We start from the raw sequence: 19,586 nt of genomic DNA on the forward strand, positions 1-19,586 counted from the left end.
GCAGGGGCCACGGGTGCAGGTAAAAGGAAGAGAGGGAGGGACCGATCCGGTCAGAGGGAAAGAGGAGGAGAAAGCTAAAAGAAACCAAAGATGTCTGTGTGAAACAAAATGGATTCAACCAAGCCCAGGTACAGTCTATAATTTTTGTTAATTAAAAACCAAAGCTGGTTGCGTGAGAAAGAGAGAGTGTTCAATACTAATGGGGAACATTTTACTTGATGCCTTCACTTCAGTAACATACTTTCACTTAGGCTGCTGTGTTGATCCACGGACTATCCTTTTGACTTTTGTTTTGTTGTTTTTACTGAGGCTATAAAACAACCAGGAGGCCTGTTTTTATGGACTCATTATCAATCTGAATGGGTTGAAGTGGTACTATTGCAAATTAATCTACTTTTATCTTTATTGTGTTACTGCGGGAGACAGACAGTGATTGTTAACAGGTATGACACTATTACGAAAGCACTTGCATCAGTCCTTTGTTGTTTGACAGTATAGCATTAGTGAAGTGAACCTGTCTGCAGTGTGTTTGATTGTGTGAGAGTGTTCGCTTCTAGACCAGCTTCTAAAACCTGTATTATTATGATTGTGAATACCAGTTACAGCAGTAATCACACTCTGCACTTATGTATGTAGTATTATTCCTGCTATTTTTAGCAGTGTATTCAAATGGCACGTCTTTATTCGCTACATCAGTAAATGGTGAAATGTTTCATTAAGATACAGTAGTTTCCAGAGAACGGACACACATTATTTGCTGTAACTCAAATCTGCAGCAGGACATTCTGCAAATTGTGATGATGTAGGATTTGTGTGAACTACTGTCAAACGAGTCCTGGAGCTACACTACGACCTGCACGGCTGTGTAACTTGAGCTGCAGCCGTGTGAAACTGTTGGTGTCCTCTTAAAACAGCATCACTGTCTGTAAGATGCAACAGTAACTCACAGATGTCTGCGTCTTTGACAGCCTGGTTACCTGCCTGACTATACTGCTATTCACTGTGTTTTTACACGAGTCTGAGGAGAACCATGAGTCAATGAAGCCTAAAGCACTATTAAGCGAAGGAAGACAGTGCTGGCTTTCTTTGGACCTTAAGTCTCAAATAGTTTCCCTCTTACTATAAGAGCATCCAATTCAACTGAAGTTTAAAAAATATATTCTAAAGACTCACTTATATTCCCTAATTTTCTTAACAGATAATTTACCTTCCTTAGTTTCTGTTTTAAAAAAATCCATTTAGTTGTTCTTGTGTTTGTCACTCTCTTGTTTGTTTGACATTTAATGCTTTTATTCTGAAGAACTTTGCAACTTTTGTAAGTGCTATTAAAGTGCTATTAAATAGTGCTATTAATAATATATAATTGTATATATTCATAATATTAATCATAATATATATATATTGAACTCATCCATGAATGCCCTAATATCCAGGCTCCTACGATGCTCAGCGACCTGGTGGTACCTCTCAGAGTTCTGGCTCAGTAACACGGTGGAGAACTACAAAGTGCACTTCCTTGTATCTTCAGTTTTATGTATTTTAAAGCCAATGTGGTGGCATTGCAAACTAAAGCAGAGTGCTATGGATATAAAAATTTTAAACCACTTTAAAACAGCTTTATTTTGAGGATTTAGGAAGGTTTTAAGAGATGAGTTAATTCCTTTGTATGTAATAATTCAACTTTTCTTGCCATCAGTGTTTGTTTACCTAGAATTTATAATGATTAAACCTTGAAAAGAAAGTCTTAAGTAACCCTTTAAAATGATAACAAACCACACAATGTCCTTCCATTCTGTCTTCCACTCTCTATGCCTCTCTTGTAAAGTATTTTATTGTAACAAACTATTCTCCACATTGACGCACCTTATATTGTCAATGAGTAACCCTGTGTGTTTGTCCTCAGCCTTTCCTCAATGGTACCGCATGTAAACAACGCTGGGGGAAATGAATCACTGATGCGAGAACCATCGGTGCCATGGCGGGACAGTGTGGACGGGGAGAAGTTAAGGGACACAGAAACCAGAGAGCCAGACGTTGATGGGACGACAGCAGCTGCAGAGACGAACCATTACCACAGGGTGTCAGCAGACAAACACAAGTCCAATACGTTTGGCTACCAGGCAAGTGAAATGTGACAGGAATGTGAGGCGAGGGTGGGGGCAACCTGCAACACTGATATTACCAGTGTTGGAATGTAACTAAGTACATTTACTCAAGTTCAATACTTAATTACAGCTTTGAGCTACTTGTATTATACATGTTTGTTTAATTTTATGCTACTTTATAAATCTACTTCCCCTTTAGGAAAGGGAAGTGTTGCACTTTTACTCCACTACCTTATTACCTTATATTTCTTCCTGATGCATTGTTCAGTGAAAGAGAAACTCTCACATAAAGTCATTATAGTCTGGGATTGAGTCCTAAAAGTTTATATTTTCCTTTGATAAGGAAGTTTATCTTTCCACCCTTTGACATGTGTTCCTAATGAACTTCTTTATGCTTGTAGTGTAGCGACAGTACCTTAATCTCTCTGGTTTCAAGATGCACTAAAATATAGTTGATTTAAATTAAAAACAGGTAGAAATATTCTCTCTGCACTGCAAAGTAAGGTTTTCTGACTCATTTCTAGGCATTAATGTCTTTATAAGATAAAATTGTTTGCGGATTAAACAGCTCAATACTCAAAACTACTCAAAACTACTTCAAAAATTATGCTTACAAATTAATGCATCAGGAATTCAATCCTATAACATATGCCTCTATGAAAGAGGCCATTTGGCATAACAGGTACTTTTACTTTTGTTGCTTGACAACATTTCTGTACTTTTACCTATAAGCATGATTTTGAACGCAGGGTGTTTACTTCAGATTGAGTATTAGGGTCTTAAAACAAGTAGGGAATTCAGAGGAAATGTGTGTTATTGCTTGTGTGTTATTGTGTGTTTTGACATCTCTAAACCACAAATCATGGGAACAGATGCATATAGTCCAGATTCATCTCTTACTTCTTATCTTATGTATGTGCGTTTAAATAATCTTGGAAATGCACAACCTGAAACTGGTGTTTTTCCCTCTCCAGAGGCGGACCAAGCAGAAGGTTGTGACTGACGTAGGAACAGTGAGTAAGGGAACATCGGCAGTTACCAAACCCAGAGCCGCACTGAGACAGGTCCTGTTCAGCCAGGGAGTATCTGAGAAGAACCCGGCGTCTGAGGTATGGTGTTGTCTCCTAAAGACTTCCTCTAACTGTGTTCGCCCACTCAAATAACCGAAAAAAATCAACTTCAGCACTTCTTGTTCTTGTTCTTGTTCTTCTTGTTCTCTCTGTTAGAATAGTTTAAATGTCATGTCCGACTGCAAGTATTCACAAGAACTGTTAAGCATCACTTCTAAGGAATTACTGATAATTATGTCATCACATTTTTTCTCCCTAACTTCTGTATTTTCTTCTTTCTTTCTTCTTTATTTCCTCTCTGTCTCTAACAACCCATCAGGAGCGAAGTCAGCTGGATGTGTTGAAGCAGGATCTGGGGACTTTTGCTGTCCCGCTCAATCTCAAGTGGAGGTGGAAGGAGGAAAGTCAGGGAACTACGCTGGAGAAGAACTGGACAGATATAGTGCAATCTCATTCAGTACGAGCCCGTAATAGATTACTCAACAACATTTTGTGTTTCTCTCATTGTGAACAAATCCCATGAAAAGACCAAAAACAACAAGGAAGTGATCCAACTAACAACTTATATACTGTTGTTTATTCCTCTGCGCCAAAGAGCTCCAGTGTTGTAAAAATCTCTAAAAACACATCATTTAGCAACACTATTTTATTGAGTGACATGTTCCTTTATTACCATGAACATGGGCACTGTAGTTTATTTGTGTCAACCCAACATGATCCATCCTGCTTCTGTAAATACTGCATCAAATACACAGCTGAAATTAGTCCCGAACAAATGCAATATAAACTCCTGTTTGAGTAGCATTTGCTTTAAACTTGCAGTGTCCAACTGTTTAGAAAAATCATTGTGCATCTTTTTAAATATAAAAGTAAAAAAATTTGAATCACCTGAATTTGAAGAAGTATGTCTATTATAGGAATGAGTAGGATTTACAGATCCAGACAAGATGGGCAGGTTGGAATAAATTAAGAGATTAACTTTGTTCTCTTCATTGGATTTGTGGACGATGAGAAATATATAGACTTGTCATATCCTTGAAATGGTTCTCCTGATTTTACGGTAAAATAACTGCTCAGTATGTTAATTTTACTCATTCTTAAAGCATCTGTAATAATCATCTCTCCATCATCTCTCCTCTCTCTCTTTCTTCTCTGTCTTGTTTTAATGATCAGACGATGGCTAAGATGCAGAGACACCAACAGGAGGCGCTGTGGGAGTTTGTCCATACCGAGCTCACTTACATCAACAAACTAATTATCATCAAAGACGTAATGTCTCACTCTCTACCTGCTTAAATTAAGTATTTATGTTCACATACATAGTGTCAGAGCTGAAAAGGGATTTTCCACAGGATGTTTACCAATGTTGTGTCTCCTTCTCTCAGTTGGTTATTGCGGCTCTTGTCAACCTGCACAAGCATGGATTTCTCCTGGAGGTCAGTCTGCAGAGCATTCATCCTCATCTAGACTGCAAACACACAAAATCTGCAGGCCTATATTCCACTGTTCTGCATACCATTGACATACATTGATTCAAAACAAGAACATCCGCTCTTGCTGACACAGAATAAAACACACAAGTGGAAAATGTAGCACCGCAACAGATTTCCATCGAGAAGTCGGAAATTATGACAAAGCAGGGGAGTTAAACTTTAATGCAATGATGTTTTATTTTGTCTTGACTTCCTCCTGTGACAGGTGACCACTGAGCTGCTTTTCTCTAACCTTCCCTCCATCCTCGCCGCACACCAGCTATTCTGGCAGGAGGTGATTTATCCCATGTTACAAGAAGTCCGGAGGACAGGCAAGCCCTTTGACCCCATGGTGTTAGAGGCTGGTTGCCTGCAGGTATGAACTCACTGTCTGCAAAATACATTACAAACACATTAAGTTATGTGTTACTGCCTGTCAGTAGAACATTGACAAGTAATTTACTTACATACTGTATTGTCTTGAGGTATTTAGATTTTCTCTACTACATTTCACAGGGAAATATTCAACTTTTTCTCCCACTTCATTGCTCTGAAAGTTGAATTTGCCAGTTATTTTGTGCATTTAAATTATAGAATTATCCAACCGCATGTAAAATAGTTCAAACATAGCTACAACATAAATATATTACTAGTTAAAGGATTGTTATGCATATTTAATAAAGGGCTGGTATAATGGATGAAATAATGGATTTAATTCTCTCCACTACATAAATATCAATAGGTACAATAGGTATTTCTTTCATATTTTTTCTCCAGTCATTTCTTAGTTAAACATGTCTTAGAAGCCACCAGTAGTGTGAAGGTGAAGTGCTCTGAGAATATCTGCTCATAACTTTGCTTCTCACTAAGTGTTCAGGTTTCTCCAGCTCCCTCAGGTACATCAGCTCAAAACTAAAGATCATGTTTGTCGATCTACTTGGTGGAGTTCCCCTTTGAAGTTGACATATGATAAAAAAAACTTTTAGATCACATCCTTGATCATATTATGCACCAAATTAACAATATGCACACGCAAAAAATCTTTGTATTTTTATATCAAAATCTAATCATCTTTTCTTCCTGTAACACAAAATATAAAGTGTGTTTACGTAAGCTAGTACCAACCAATTTCAATCAATAATGACATCCATCCATCCATTAATCTGTAACTTTCAAAAACAAGGGAGGAATGTGTGGAGCCACAGTCCTCTGTAGCTCCGTGTCAAGCTACATCCTAAACCAGCCCACTTTTAGCGGGACAATCAAATGCTATGGATTAGATTTAAATCCCTCTTTAAATTCAAACCGCTCAAATATTCTGTTTCACTGGGGAATACGTCACAGTACTGAAGCTAAAGTTGATCTAACCTCTGTTTCACTAGGACTTTAAGTACAAATTTGTAAATAAAAAAATAAATAAAATGTAAACGTGACAGAGTTTTATTTACATAGTCATTAATGATCCTTTTCTTTTTGTCCCCAGTTCCACGAGTGCTTCTCTTCCTATCATCATTACTGTTGGGAGGAGGAAAACAATCTGGAGTTCACACGCAGGCAGATGGAGAGCAACCCACATTTCGTCACTTATGTTCAGGTACAGTAAGCAGCAGACGTCCAATACGCACAACATGTACACAACCGCATGTGAGGATGAGAACACACACATACGTACTCACACCTTTGCCCACATAAACGCCATTATTGCAACTGAGTGCGATTTAATGGAATTCAATTTAATGACATACTGTTCTATTATTTATGGTGTGTGGTTTGTGATGTTTTCGTAACCCTGTGGGCGACCTGTCATAGTCAGCTACTCTTGGGTAAACACTTGTCACACCAACATTTTCTACAAATGATTCAGACTTAACAGCGCCTTAAAGTATTTATTATTCACAAAACTGAGTGAATGACATTAATGGGAATTGTAAGACAAGTGTGTTATGCATCAGATACACACAATAGCCTTGTGATAGAAACATGGCAGCCTGCAATTAACAATTCTATCTTGTGTACTGCTGTAAATGTGTTTATTAAACATTTGCTTTTTCCCTTTTGTGATACCTTCACACTTGTCAACCTGAGTGGGAGGTGATATTCTTTTGTTTAACAGTTTTAGAGAAATATTACCAGGAAATGGTACTTGGTGGGCGTTAAAGGGTCTGCTCATTTAAATCAAACAAAAACACATCTCATTGAGCTCTTGTGAAAGTTTTTGTTTTTGAGTTATCAGTCTACTCCAAAAAGAGGTGAATAGAAAAATAATGTTAATCAGGGTAATCCCTTACATTAATTAGGAACTATTTTCTTTTCAAATGGGTGAAAATTCTCCATAGTACAGGTTATAGCGTATATTGGACATTGCCTATGGAAAGATAAAATTGAGTTTTTAAAATGTAATTCAATTAGCTTTGAGAAGCACAAACAAAATATACCTTCAAACATCAAAAAATAAAACCTAGATTACTGTTGATAGACACTACTCTACTCTGCTTTTGGATGAACTAACCTTTTGAATTCACGTTTTTTGAGGACTAACTTATTCATGGTTCCAAGGCACTATGTCATAAAACCAGATTCCATCAGAAGCACTGACTTGAGGGCAATGCTATTGTGTTTTGCTCCTGTCCAGTGGGTGGAGACTCACCCTCAGTGTGAGCGGATGCGGCTCGGGGACATGCAAGCCAAACCCCATCAGAGGATCACAAAGTATCCTCTGCTGCTCAAGGCCGTGCTGAAAACCACCCAGGAACTTCACGTGCAGCACACACTCAGAGGCATGGTACTAACTGCTTCTTGTTCAACATTTTCCCTTTATTGTAATTCTAGAGTTATAGCCACAAACCCATTATAAAGGTCATCTTGTCTTAAAATCAATATAGTAATTAACGGTATAAGGTAGGTGAAGGCCTCATCTTTCTCTTTCAATGCAGATTTTTTCAATTTACCAGCTTGTCTTTCCATCTTATTGATGTGTTGAAAAACTGAGGAAAATACTGAGGGAAATGGCTGCTATTAAAAAAGAAATCCTTGGTAAAATGTTAATTTTTAAACACAATATTTTAACCTAAATGGACAAAGGGAGATGGGTTGAGAATTATTTCAATGCAATATATTTCATAATGTAACCATTTAAATCAACATATGTGATTAGTGGCAAAATACATTTAAGGGTCACGCTTCTTAGCAGACAAAATGTCTTCACAGTATTGAGAACATTTTGAGGAGATATTTCAGAATTTGACAAGGTGGACAAGATGTCTTCTGCAAAGAGGCTTATCTTCACTTCTGTTAAAGGGCTGCAACTTTAATATCAGAATTCACACTTATCAGTGCAGCAAGAGTGTCTAGGCAAAGTACAAAAAGCTAAAAGAAATGGATCAAAAGGTTCATTTACCATGTGTCACTATTTATTGTGTTGAACAAATCTGTTCAATGTTAAAAAATACTATCCAAAATCTGGGTCTTGGGTAAAATTTTCTTGCTAAAATGTTTTTTTTTTTACATTTTCCTACCTAAATGAAATCATCAAAGCTCTTCAATTCTTCACAAAGTATTTTGGTTTTCTGCACAACACAACTCCCATCAACCATCTTCTTCTTTCTCCTCTCCAGTTATCCAGTGTTAACAGTTTTTTGGAGAGCATCAATGACCACCTGAAGCTAAAAGATGAGAAACTCGCTCTCAATATTTCTGCTCAGAGGGTGGAGGGATACGAGGTGGAGGGCATAAATGAAGATATTGACAAGGTAAAATACGACTGTTTTCTTTCTCTAACGATACTGAACATTATATATTTCTGCCAAAATAAACCAATATTCCCTCTTATATTTTTTGCGACTGACAGCATGTCCGAGAGATTTGTCAGTTTGACCTAACATGCCCCATCAGAGGAGTAGGTCCTGAAGTCGTACGCAAGCTTCTGCTGGAGGAGAACTTGAAGATTCGGGAGAGAAAAGACAACAAGGTGAGAAGAGCCAGTGTGCTCAATTAATGTTAATCCACTGTATCTCTTGTCACTGCTTTTTTTACTTTTCTCATGTCTCCTCGCACATGGTACGGTGCAGCTCGAGGTGGTGGCTCTCCTTTTCTCAGATGTTCTTCTAATGACCAAAGTCCAGAAGAAAGGAGAGCGGCTGAAGGTAGTTCGACCTCCTCTGGCCCTTGACAGAACTTTTTGCATAGCACTGAAAGATGGCTGTGAGTGACACTTTTTTATGGACAAAAAGACAGCTGGATTTTTTATAAATATATTATAGATCACATTATCATTCCTCCTCCTCTCTCAGGTTCATTTGTTCTTGTGGAAGTAGGTGAGCTTCGGAGTGCCATGAATGTCTACATATTTGCAGCCAGTACCTCAGAGAGCTGCTCCACATGGGTCTCCACCATCCACCAGGCAAAGGTAAAAAACAGACATCTCTGACCAAATCTTTTGAAACGATGGAAGTCTAAATTGCTACCATGCTAGCAGCATTGCTCCGTCCATGAGTCGATTATCTATCTTACACTTTGGTCCAGACTGAAGTCATGACTTAATATCCAGAGTTAAGGTTTTGGCTACGATTTCCCTGATTCAGCGAGAGACTAAGACTAACACTTATAGATTTTTTGATTTTGCATCTTACTGATGTTATTCATGTCTCAAATTACATTTTATGGTGGGATTTACTCGGTTTAATGTGTTTTCTGTCCGTTGTGCACTCTTGAAACTGTCCATTGTTGTATGCATGAGTTGATTTGGTGGCAAATGAGTAAACTCACCAGGGATTTATAAAGCTTTTCTAATCTAAGTCAACTATTGGATGGATTTTCACAGGCATTCATGGTTCCTTGAGTATTATTCCTTTGACTTTGGTGTGCAAAATCAACACTATCACAAAGATTTGAAAAATGAATGACAATGTTTATTGTGCTTCACATTAATGGATCCCCTGACTTTTCCTCTAGCACCACCAGGGGTTTCACATTTGTGATTTTGAGTGAAATGTCTGTACCACTGTTATGTTACGTTGAACATTATACCCGCTAAACATCAGCATTTTAGCAATATGTTAGCATACAGATGTTAGCATTTAGCACTGTGTCTAAGTACAGCCTCACAGAGCCACTGGCATGGCTGAAGTAGAGTTTTAGTCTTGTTATGTGAAACAGAATTGCAAATAACATACTTAAAGATTTGTTTTTTTGTCTATATTATCTTGTCAGGAAACACTGTGGAACCAGAGACAGACTGAGGGTAACAGACAACAGGAAAATTGGAGAATCCAGCAGCTGGAGGCCAAACCTGTGACAGAAGCCAAGACAGATGATATGGAGACAGAAGAACAACCTTTAATGGAATCAAGACGAGAGACCTTTGCAGATGAACTTACTGAGGAAATTATCCCACAATCAATAAATGGAATGTTGGCGCCTAAAGAAGCAGAGGAACTGTATCAACCTCCAGAAGGTGTGGCCACGGACAATCCTGTTTCATCTTTTTGGCACTCCCAGCCCAATGTCAATAACAGTAAACTAGTGCATAAGGGATCTGCTGGTTGGCAACAAGCAGTAAACAGATATGAATGGATAGAAATGGGAGTAAGACGAGAAGAAACCAGAATCCACAGAGAGAAAGAAGAGAAAAGGGAGCAAAGACTGTGGAACCACAGAGTACAGTCTGCCCCTAATCTGGATAATTTCAGTCATGGTATTGCAGCTGATCCATTACGATACAATACTACTGGATCGCATGCTGTCTTATATCCAGATGTTGACTATCCAATGGAGGAAGAAAGTAATATACACCTTCCTGACCAACCATCAATATTCAGGGAGGAGCCTGAATTCTTAGGACAAGCACGAGAGGCAGGGTTATCAACAAATAGGGACTCAGATTCCCAGTCTGTGAACCAGGACTCTAGGAGCAATTCTGACTACAGCCAGTCTGGAGACACGGAGACATCTTCAGAGGCTTGGGGCTGCTCAAAGGATTTAAAGTCACCTGGTTTACGCAGGAGGAGGCCAATCAATACCCATCAGGGCCCCTCCTCTCAGAAGTCTAATCAGTTCATCCAGGGCTCAGGACAGAAAAAAAGCTTCTCTTTCTCCAACTTAAATACCCAACAGAAAAGAAACTCTCATCCACCTGGCTCAGAGTCACACCGGGTGCTAAAGCTGGGCTCCCTGAAGCAGAACCAAGGGATGTTTTTAAGAATTCATGATCGAGTCTCTCCAGACCCCCAAACATGGTCTGAATCTGAGCTTCCTGATCTAAACGTCCATAACAGAGTGAAAACCCGAAGGAGTGCCTCTATTCCTAACATCATCATTGAAGGAGGGCATAGACTTGGCCTGCACACTAGTAGTCTGTACACGTTACCCCAAGCTGAGGATGCACCTTTGCCAAAACCAAATGGACACCACTCGGCTCTGGAGGGTCTTCTGACAAGAGCCAAAAAGAGGGATGGATTAAAAAGAGACAGAAATGTGAAAACGGCCAATTTGAGGTCAAGGAATCCTCCTTCCCCCTCGTTTTCCACCACACCATCACCATCGCCCAGTGATGGAGACAGGGACACAGAGTGGGAGGAGGTGGAGCTGATAAGACACAGAGCCCTCACAGTGAGTAAAGGATGGAAGGAGCAGCTGGTGGACGGAGATGAAGATGACAAGAAGCAAAGGTCAGTTTGACAGTGTCCTTTAAATTCACACGTTTTGTTGTCTTTGGACTGATTAACATATTGTTACAGTTATGTATGGATTTGATTTTTTGAATCCTGAAGGAAAAAGTTTATTTTGCACAGTGAAAAACAAAAGAGACATTACTTAGACCAGTCACAATAAATGACATATGAATGACTTTCGCACACTACAATACAAACAAAAACACAAACGATCACATTTCCAAGTCAGAATTGCAGTGGTTCAGGAGCCAACCAAGCAATAAATACAACTGATCAATTAATAAAAGTAAATTTGTCAAAAAAGTGATGCACATTGTGGAAGAACAATGAAGTAGGCATTAATTGTGAAACTAAACCTTTAAAAGATTGTCAAAAATACCTTCAGTATCTGAGAAAACACGCACTTCATTCATTAAATTGACGTGTGACAATTTCAGGGTTCTGGGCATGTTATTTAAATTGAATTGCATTCCCCTTAATTGGGGAATTTATTTTCAAACCGTCAAATCTCTACTATTTCAATCAATTTTCAGTGTTAAATGGAAACATAAAATTACCCTGTGTTTTTCATGTTTTTAACCTCAAACCACTCACTGCATCCTTAAGTCCTAATTAACATGTTGAATAGCGTAATTTTTTTTGAAAACATGTTAATAATATTAAATTGTTGATTGTTCATGTCAGAAACACAACATGACACCCCAACAGTTTCATTGTTATGATCAATTTTTAAGCTCTTACCAGCCTATTTTGTTACTTTCTACTAATTGAATTACTTAGGCTACAAATATTTAGCATTTAAGCTGTTTGTTTATTCCAATGTTTTTGAACACCATGCATGTAAATTTCCCCACAGCGGGACTAATAAAGGATTATCTTATCTTATCTTATCTTATCATGTATTATCTACTGTATTGTGCATGCAGGTGCTCCTTTTGTGTATTTTTTACGTTTTCCTTTTTTTATAAATGGAAAGGCTTCTTAAACAGAATTTTTTTCATGCAGTTTAAAAATTAAAATGACAGTGCCTTATACCCATCTGATGCAGAATGGCAGCTCCTGCAGGAAACATAAACCTGAACACATACAGTATTCAGTAGTAGGGAAGTACATTCACAGTAAATGTTGTAAAATAATTAATTTTGACCTTCTGTTTCCATCTCGTTCCTTCTTTAGTTTTATCTTTACAGACGGAGTAAATGTAGACTGGTCAGGTTGGTGCTTTGATGATGATGAAGTTATGGATCATTTACTCCCTGGAGACGAAGGGTTTCTGGAGAGCTTCAGCCGATCTTTGGCCTCCTGGGATATCGTCGGAAGTTCAGAGCAAGATGACGGGGAGTACAGTCAAGTGTAGCTCTGAAGCTACACATCAGAGTCCTGCACTCAGTGAGTGGCTCCAAAACGATACTGCCAACCAACAAGCAACTATAATGCAAAATTTTAAATTCAGTCCGTGACTGTGAATTACAGAGGCCAAATTAACAAGGACGGTAGCCTTTTTTTTTGTTTAATGAAAAGATCAAGCAGTTAAGCAAAATTCTAGTTTTCCATTGTGACAAATGTCTTCAGTATGAATTTTTGGCCAATAATGATTCTGTAAATAATGCAAAAGTAATAAGTATATATTTTTTAAATAATAAATAAACATGTGGTTAAACTTTTATGTAAATAGGATGAAATAGTCTTTTTATAAATTACTGTATACAACATTTACATCCGTAATAATTTCAATGTCATTGAACTGTAAGTTACTGATTGTATATAATGTAAAAAATAAACCAGATTTATTTCTGTTAAATGTACTTTATTTGTAAAACATTTTATTCTCGATATGTATATATAGAAACAAATCTTCACATAAAGTAGATCTTTGAAAACAGATACAACACAAATAACTAAATAATACACAACATTTAAAATTCAACAATACTGCTACGATGTCTGCTCTGAAAATACAGTATTTACAAAAATTGTGCAAACAGAAGTCTCCCAACATATTGCAGATATGAAGATAGTAGAAGATAGATCTCACATCAGTTAAATTTCCCCTTGATGCCTCTGCTTTAATGTCTTTACTTTTTCTCTTGGTTTCTTTCTCTCTGCTCCCGCTCATTTGAGACGGTATGAACAATTGTCTCCAGCGCAGGGAACTGAAAGATCCTTTTCCTCTGTGGAAAAAAAGATACGCAGAATGTAATTAATTTTGGCTGATGTATTAACATGTAAATGTATCACAATATCAACAGGCAATTAATACTTTTAATTCATTTTTTAATACTTAATTTCCATATTTTTTGAGAAATAGTTTAATGAGATTTCCTTCAAGCAAAATTCTGGAATCAAGTGACAACTCGAAAGAGAGACAATTTCTTTCAAAGTTTTGCATATTTCATGTGAAAATTTAATATTAGTTACACAAAAAATCTGCCTCCCTCCTTGTTCGTTTGTGAACAATGGAACATTTTAGAAGAAATTTACCCTTTGGTGGTTCTTGTACATCTGAGCCAAAATCAACAGCAGAACGAGGAGGAGAAAGCTGAGACCAACCATGGCAGCAGTGTTATGTGAGACACCCGAAGATTTTTGTCCTCTCAGACGACCTGTGGGAAAAACAATATAAAAACAGTCAAATAAAGGCACAATATGATATTTTTGCATGGGCATAAATTAAGGAATATTTTGAATATATACACTTCACACGAAAGATATAGGAAAAAAAAAACTCAAGAGAAGAGAACTTACTCATCAGTTGAATGTGGTATGTAACATTTCCCAAAATGCCATCTTTCCCGTAGAAATTACACGCCCATTCGCCCTGGTTCTCCTCAGTCACTGTGCTTATACTCAGAGTCTTCCCCTTCTGGATGGACCCAACTGATCGGGTGCCGTTGAAGTCATAGACCACATGAACCCACTCGTAGTCGGTGACCTCGCTCGTGTCTGTCAGTTGGCAGGTCAGCGTCACAGAGCCTGTGTTCTCTGACGGAATGCTGCTGTGAACTGAGAGAAAAACAAGACAATCAAATGAGGTGTTGATGGCAAAAAAAGATTCAGTGGATTCAATTTTAACTGAACCCATGTTAGCTTACTTTTGGCCACGACAAGCTGCATATTCCGAGTCAACCGTTGTCCTTCTATGGTGCCAGAGCATCTGTACCTGCCCTCATCGTCCAACCCAACTTCTTTCAAACTTGCGGATTGATCGAAGGAGAGCTGAGTGAACGGTATGGATGGAGAGAAGGAGGCAGGAAGGCGACCGGGAGTAGGTTTAAAAAGAAACCCAGGTTTCAGTTTCTCCCAGACTGGATTAGATGGGATGAAACCAGAGGAGAACACACAGGGGAGGGTGACTGCAGATCCCACAACAGCATACACTTTAGTATTTTCTTGGGATGGTTGGATGATACCTGTGAGAGAAAGGGAGGGAAGTAGGAGAGGTTAAGAGAATAAAGGCAAACCAAACTTAATTTCTGAAGATAATCTCTTTTGCTAAGAATCTTACCCTTCACAGTCAGAGCTGCCGAAGCTCGCCCCTCTTTGCCATCGTAGTTCACCACACAGGTCCAGTTTCCTGTCAGTTTCGCAGTTGCCTTTTCCCTCACAACATTTTTAGTGGTAACTCTGTTTGAGGCGATTACAGTCCGAGGCACAAATGGGCTGTTGTTCAATGTCCAGTGCACAGAGGCTCCCTGAGGCCAAGGTGACATGTTACAGCTGATCGTCACGTCGTCCCCCCATATGGGAACCGATGAAGAAACGGACACTGTAAAGGATACAGGTAGGATGAGATTATTGACATATATTAAACCTAATTTTTGACACAAATATAACGAGTCATGAGTTTATTTGTGCATTATTTTTAGCAGCTCAAAAACTTAAACATCTTCACAAGTTGGTGGAATTACTATCTTTGCCTGCTCAATTGCTGCTTTAACAATTAGTTATTGATTTGAATCTTCGGCACTGATTTCATTAAGTGTTCAAAACATCTGGGTTTCAATATGTTTCTTACCTTCAGTGATTCTGAGCATGACCATTTTTTCAACGCCCTGGTCTCCTTGTCCCACCCTGCATGAGTAAACTCCTCCATCCTCCTCCTTCACATTGTTGATTTGGAGGCTGAAATCACCTTTTTCAAATTGGGAGTGGGGGCATTTTACACGTTGGGTGACTTTTGGAGACCAGCTAGCGCCCCAGTACTGCAGACCACTCCTTTGCTTTCTCCAAACAGTGCTGTGGACGGAACGTGTCACAAACAATCAAGAGTCATCCGCATATAGATACAACTTTGAAGTTGAAGGCAGGATGGTGAATCTTAGGCAGATGAAGTAAAATGGGGAAAAGGATGTAAAAAAGTGGAAGCAGCAGACAAAAAGTTACGTCTTACCCTTTGTTGGCTTTACTCCAGATGATAGAGGGGGTAAAGGCGTACAATGGGCTACTTTTACAAGGTAGCACAGCCTGAGAGCCCACTTCAGCAAAAACCTCAGATACCTCACACTGAGCCCCTGGAGAAGAAACAATAGGATATTCACTTTAGAACGATAATGTGCAAAAAATTTATCGCCAAAGGCAACAAACATTGTGGTAAAAAAACAAAACATATATTTACCTGTAAAAAGAAATGTAATGACCCCAAAGATGAAATACTCCAACGGCATCTTTTTGTTGATTATGTTTTAGATTTATTTGTTAAAATGATTCCAGGGATTTCACCGTAATCTCTATTCCCCGCTTGAAACTCTACCTGCTCTGTTTTCTGCTTCCGACCGTCTTTCTCTGCTTAATTTGCTCTCTGATGTGTTTTTGTGAGTTGAGTCGATGAGGTATTTATATGAACCTATGGGTGCCAAAAGCGGGCGGAGTTTTTGGTGGTTACTTTGCTTATCATGTGACTTCAGCTACAAGCCCGGCTTTGATGAGGTTTGTCTTTGTCAGCCTGGAAACTGTAAGACAAAGATGTAAACAGGGAGACCCACTTCCTCCCACGGATTCTCTCTTCTTCTTTCCATTTCCTTCACATCAAAAACATTGTGTAATGATATGTAACATTATTCACACACAAGACAGAAGCACAGTATAAAATAATATGTGCATCTAAAATAATACTGCATATTTCCTTCAAAATATAGTTCCTTTTTAGAAATACTAAGCTCGAAATAAGCTGTAAACTACTTTACAATTATTCTGTAAAGAATAATTTAATAAGAATAAGAATAATCATATTCGCTGCATAAGTACTTCACACATGCAGCGAGTGTTACTTGTTTACAAATCTGTTCAGTCTCTTTCACGGAAGCTCCAGTTGTTGCTTTGAAACCGAAATGGCAAAAACTGCAAACGCCAAACCACCCTGTCACTTCTCCTCCGTCACTGCCAGTCAGTTGCGTTTACAACCACTGGTTTAACGCACAGCTCTCATCCCAATCATCATCGTCACTACCAGTTTTATGAGAATGAGGCCATTCAGTTATATAGCATCTTCTTCTGATGAATATTTTGTGAAAGTGAATCATCACCTCCATGCTCTGTTTTTTGTTTCCATTTTGTCAATTCTTATACTGTGGCTGCAGTAGAAACAGGCCTACAATGCCAGTCAAATGTTTGTTTGATAGCCTGCATTTGAGCAAATTTCATTAGATGCAGTTTATTGTAAATATCTTAAAAGGGCCAAAAAAATTATTACATTGATATATTAACCCTCATATCCTTTTCAGGCAATTTTGCATTGTCAAACCAAATAAATTGCAGAAACTTGAAATTGTTATTAAAAAAGGTTTGGAAGAACTACTGTATATAAAAAGCATAGCTAGATAGACACATTGAGGTATAGACTGTCATGCAGATGGATAGATACATATGAGAATATGTGGGTGAAACCACAGAGCTGTTTTTCTTCATCTTGAGTGATTTTCCCTGGTAACAGCAGTGTGACTGCTGGGTGAGTGACACTGTAAGGCTTAAATGTTTTCTTTTCATCCACCCAGAACTTCCTCCTCACCTCTAACAAATGTAAATCAGTGTCATATTTCTTATTGCTGTGGCTTTAGTTTGGTGTTTTCTCACTAAATTAAATTTGGGGGTATTTGTGTGTCACTCATTGTGAGGTGGTCTTTCCTACAGACGATGTTTAGTCACATCCACTGTATCTGAATATGAGGTGAATGCACCTTGAAGGAAAATGCCCCTCACATGGAAACAACTGAACATGATGGAATGCAGATGATTATGTTAATAGCATGGAAAATAATCAAATCAGGTTGCCTCTTAAGAAGTTCTTCAGTTGTTTGTTCCTGTGTCAAGTTCTCTTGTATTTTAGCTGCTCTTGTCACAGACACAGTTTTTATTTTCTTATTTGAATCAGCAGTATTAACCTTTAATGAGAACATTGAGGCTCCAAACCTTATGACTTATTGTAACACTGCTGTGGTTTAATTTCAATAACTGATATGATTATATCACGTATGTGTAGGTGATGAAATGTAATGTTCCACTGTGTTTTACTGGCAGAGGATGCAGGGCATAGATTAAAATCCTGCTCTGCTGAGAATTTTTCTAAATTGTGTTTAGTCAGCATTTTGTTCAGCGCTGTGAAGGTGGAAACATGACTCTGTATCTGTGCATAATAAATGTTTCATTCTAAATTATGGCATTTGGTGAAATATACTGCTTCCTAATCTTTTATGAACTCTTCAACAGATTGATTTTCCTGCTGTGGATCGAAAACATTTCTCAGTTTTGGGTTTTTGCAAATGTAAAAGAAAGTTTTCTTGCAGCATAATCTTTTTAGATTAAAGGTTCAAACATGCTGCTCATTTACAGTAACTCAGTAACTCTTCTCTGCAAAGGCTATTGCAGTGTGGTTATGTTAAAGTTAAATGGAATCTAATGTTTAATAATGTTTTGCCTGGTTTAAATTTCCACACACTCAATGACGCCTTAGTAATAATGAAATGCACTTGTTTCTTTGAAAATGACAAAATATTCCATCCTGCTCTTTACAACAGTAAGACTGAAAGTATCGGTCTGTGTGTGTGCATGTTTGAGCGTGTGTGAGTGTGAGTGTTTATGTATTTGTGTATGTATGAAGAGAGAGAGAGACAAAGACAGCAAATAACAGCCTATATGTCTGCAGGTGTTAAAGTTTTCATCCCAGGTAAAGGTTTAACTGCTGATTTCACTGATTAAAACTAATCATAGATATTATTTGTGGTTAGAATTAAACCCTGCAAAGTTCCACCTCTTAACTACTAAATACTTTATAACCAGTCCAGATGTTTTTTACACCCTACCAAATGTAACAAAAATAAATAGTGTTTGTACCTTTCTAGGAATGCAATATAATATATATTATAATATATCATTTGAGATGATCAAAAAGGGATGACATCATCCTTTAAAGACACAACTGTATAAAATGTGTCTAATCTATTCACCGTGTAAGGAAACACTTACCTTAATTTCTATTTCCCCTTTCTTTTATAGCTTAGCATTACAACACTGCAAGTTAAAACATCATCTGCACGAAACATGTGTTTACAGGTCTTCTGACAGGATATGGCAAAAGTGTGATATACTAACTCATAAAATGTCAGTTAATCTCTGCACACTGTAGTCTGTTAACTTTTGTCTTTTGCTCAGGCATTTTTTTTGCTGCACTTGCTTTGCGCCAAGCTGTGATTGGTCATCTTCACCGGGATTGATCACTGGTCACTAAACGTTAAGTCACATGTTGATAACGCCCCTTGAAAATCAAAAATGAACTGAGAGATTTCAAACTAATATGCATTTGCAATTTGACTTTTAATCCTGATGATGCTAGCCAATTTTTCACATTATTTTGGAATGAGATTCGGTATCGGTGAAGGCTGTCTGGATGACATTTTAATGAGGAGTCCTTATGTGACTTCGCAGGGGTCGGGATTTATCACTCCTCAAGCCCAAGCCGTGTAGCATGCCAAAAAGTCTTAAAAAGTGAGAGTAAAAGATATTTAAATAAATCATGTATAGCATGTAAAGAAAAGTCACCAACAAGTTATAGTATAGTATGTCTAACAAAAAACATGAAAAAGTCAGAGTATAGTATGTAAGAAAAAAATAATCATAGTATGGTGTGTCGAAAGTACTTTATAGTATAGTATTTTTTATAAGTCATGAGTTCAGCATGTCGAAAGAAATTCATAAAAAGTCAATGTATAGTATAAAAAAAAGCCATGGTATAGTATGTCAAGGAAATTCTCAAAAAGCCAATGTCTAAAAAAGTTGTGT

At 37.9% G+C, this 19,586-nt stretch overlaps 2 protein-coding genes across 2 annotated transcripts; one reads left to right on the forward strand and one right to left on the reverse strand.

The window, feature by feature from the left end:
• Positions 1 to 66: 66 nt before the first annotated feature.
• plekhg6 (pleckstrin homology domain containing, family G (with RhoGef domain) member 6) lies at positions 67 to 13,027 on the forward strand. Its single transcript, XM_054621579.1, has 15 exons — positions 67 to 128; positions 1,904 to 2,120; positions 3,080 to 3,214; positions 3,495 to 3,632; positions 4,349 to 4,444; positions 4,561 to 4,611; positions 4,874 to 5,023; positions 6,131 to 6,241; positions 7,280 to 7,429; positions 8,262 to 8,396; positions 8,495 to 8,614; positions 8,715 to 8,847; positions 8,937 to 9,052; positions 9,856 to 11,312; positions 12,492 to 13,027. The coding sequence occupies exons 1-15, from the start codon at positions 109 to 111 to the stop codon at positions 12,670 to 12,672; spliced, it is 3,210 nt and encodes a 1,069-aa protein (XP_054477554.1). The 5' UTR covers positions 67 to 108; the 3' UTR covers positions 12,673 to 13,027.
• Positions 13,028 to 13,194: 167 nt separating this feature from the next.
• Positions 13,195 to 16,092, reverse strand: LOC129109540 (uncharacterized). The gene is made up of 8 exons (XM_054621633.1): positions 15,931 to 16,092; positions 15,706 to 15,826; positions 15,331 to 15,551; positions 14,821 to 15,081; positions 14,408 to 14,725; positions 14,061 to 14,318; positions 13,797 to 13,918; positions 13,195 to 13,486 (listed from the first exon to the last, which is right to left on the reverse strand). The coding sequence occupies exons 1-8, from the start codon at positions 15,977 to 15,979 to the stop codon at positions 13,391 to 13,393; spliced, it is 1,446 nt and encodes a 481-aa protein (XP_054477608.1). The 5' UTR covers positions 15,980 to 16,092; the 3' UTR covers positions 13,195 to 13,390.
• Between the last annotated feature and the right edge of the window lie 3,494 nt (positions 16,093 to 19,586).

This window comes from Anoplopoma fimbria, chromosome 20 (assembly GCF_027596085.1).
Source record: "Anoplopoma fimbria isolate UVic2021 breed Golden Eagle Sablefish chromosome 20, Afim_UVic_2022, whole genome shotgun sequence".
Taxonomy (NCBI): Eukaryota; Metazoa; Chordata; class Actinopteri; order Perciformes; family Anoplopomatidae; genus Anoplopoma; species Anoplopoma fimbria.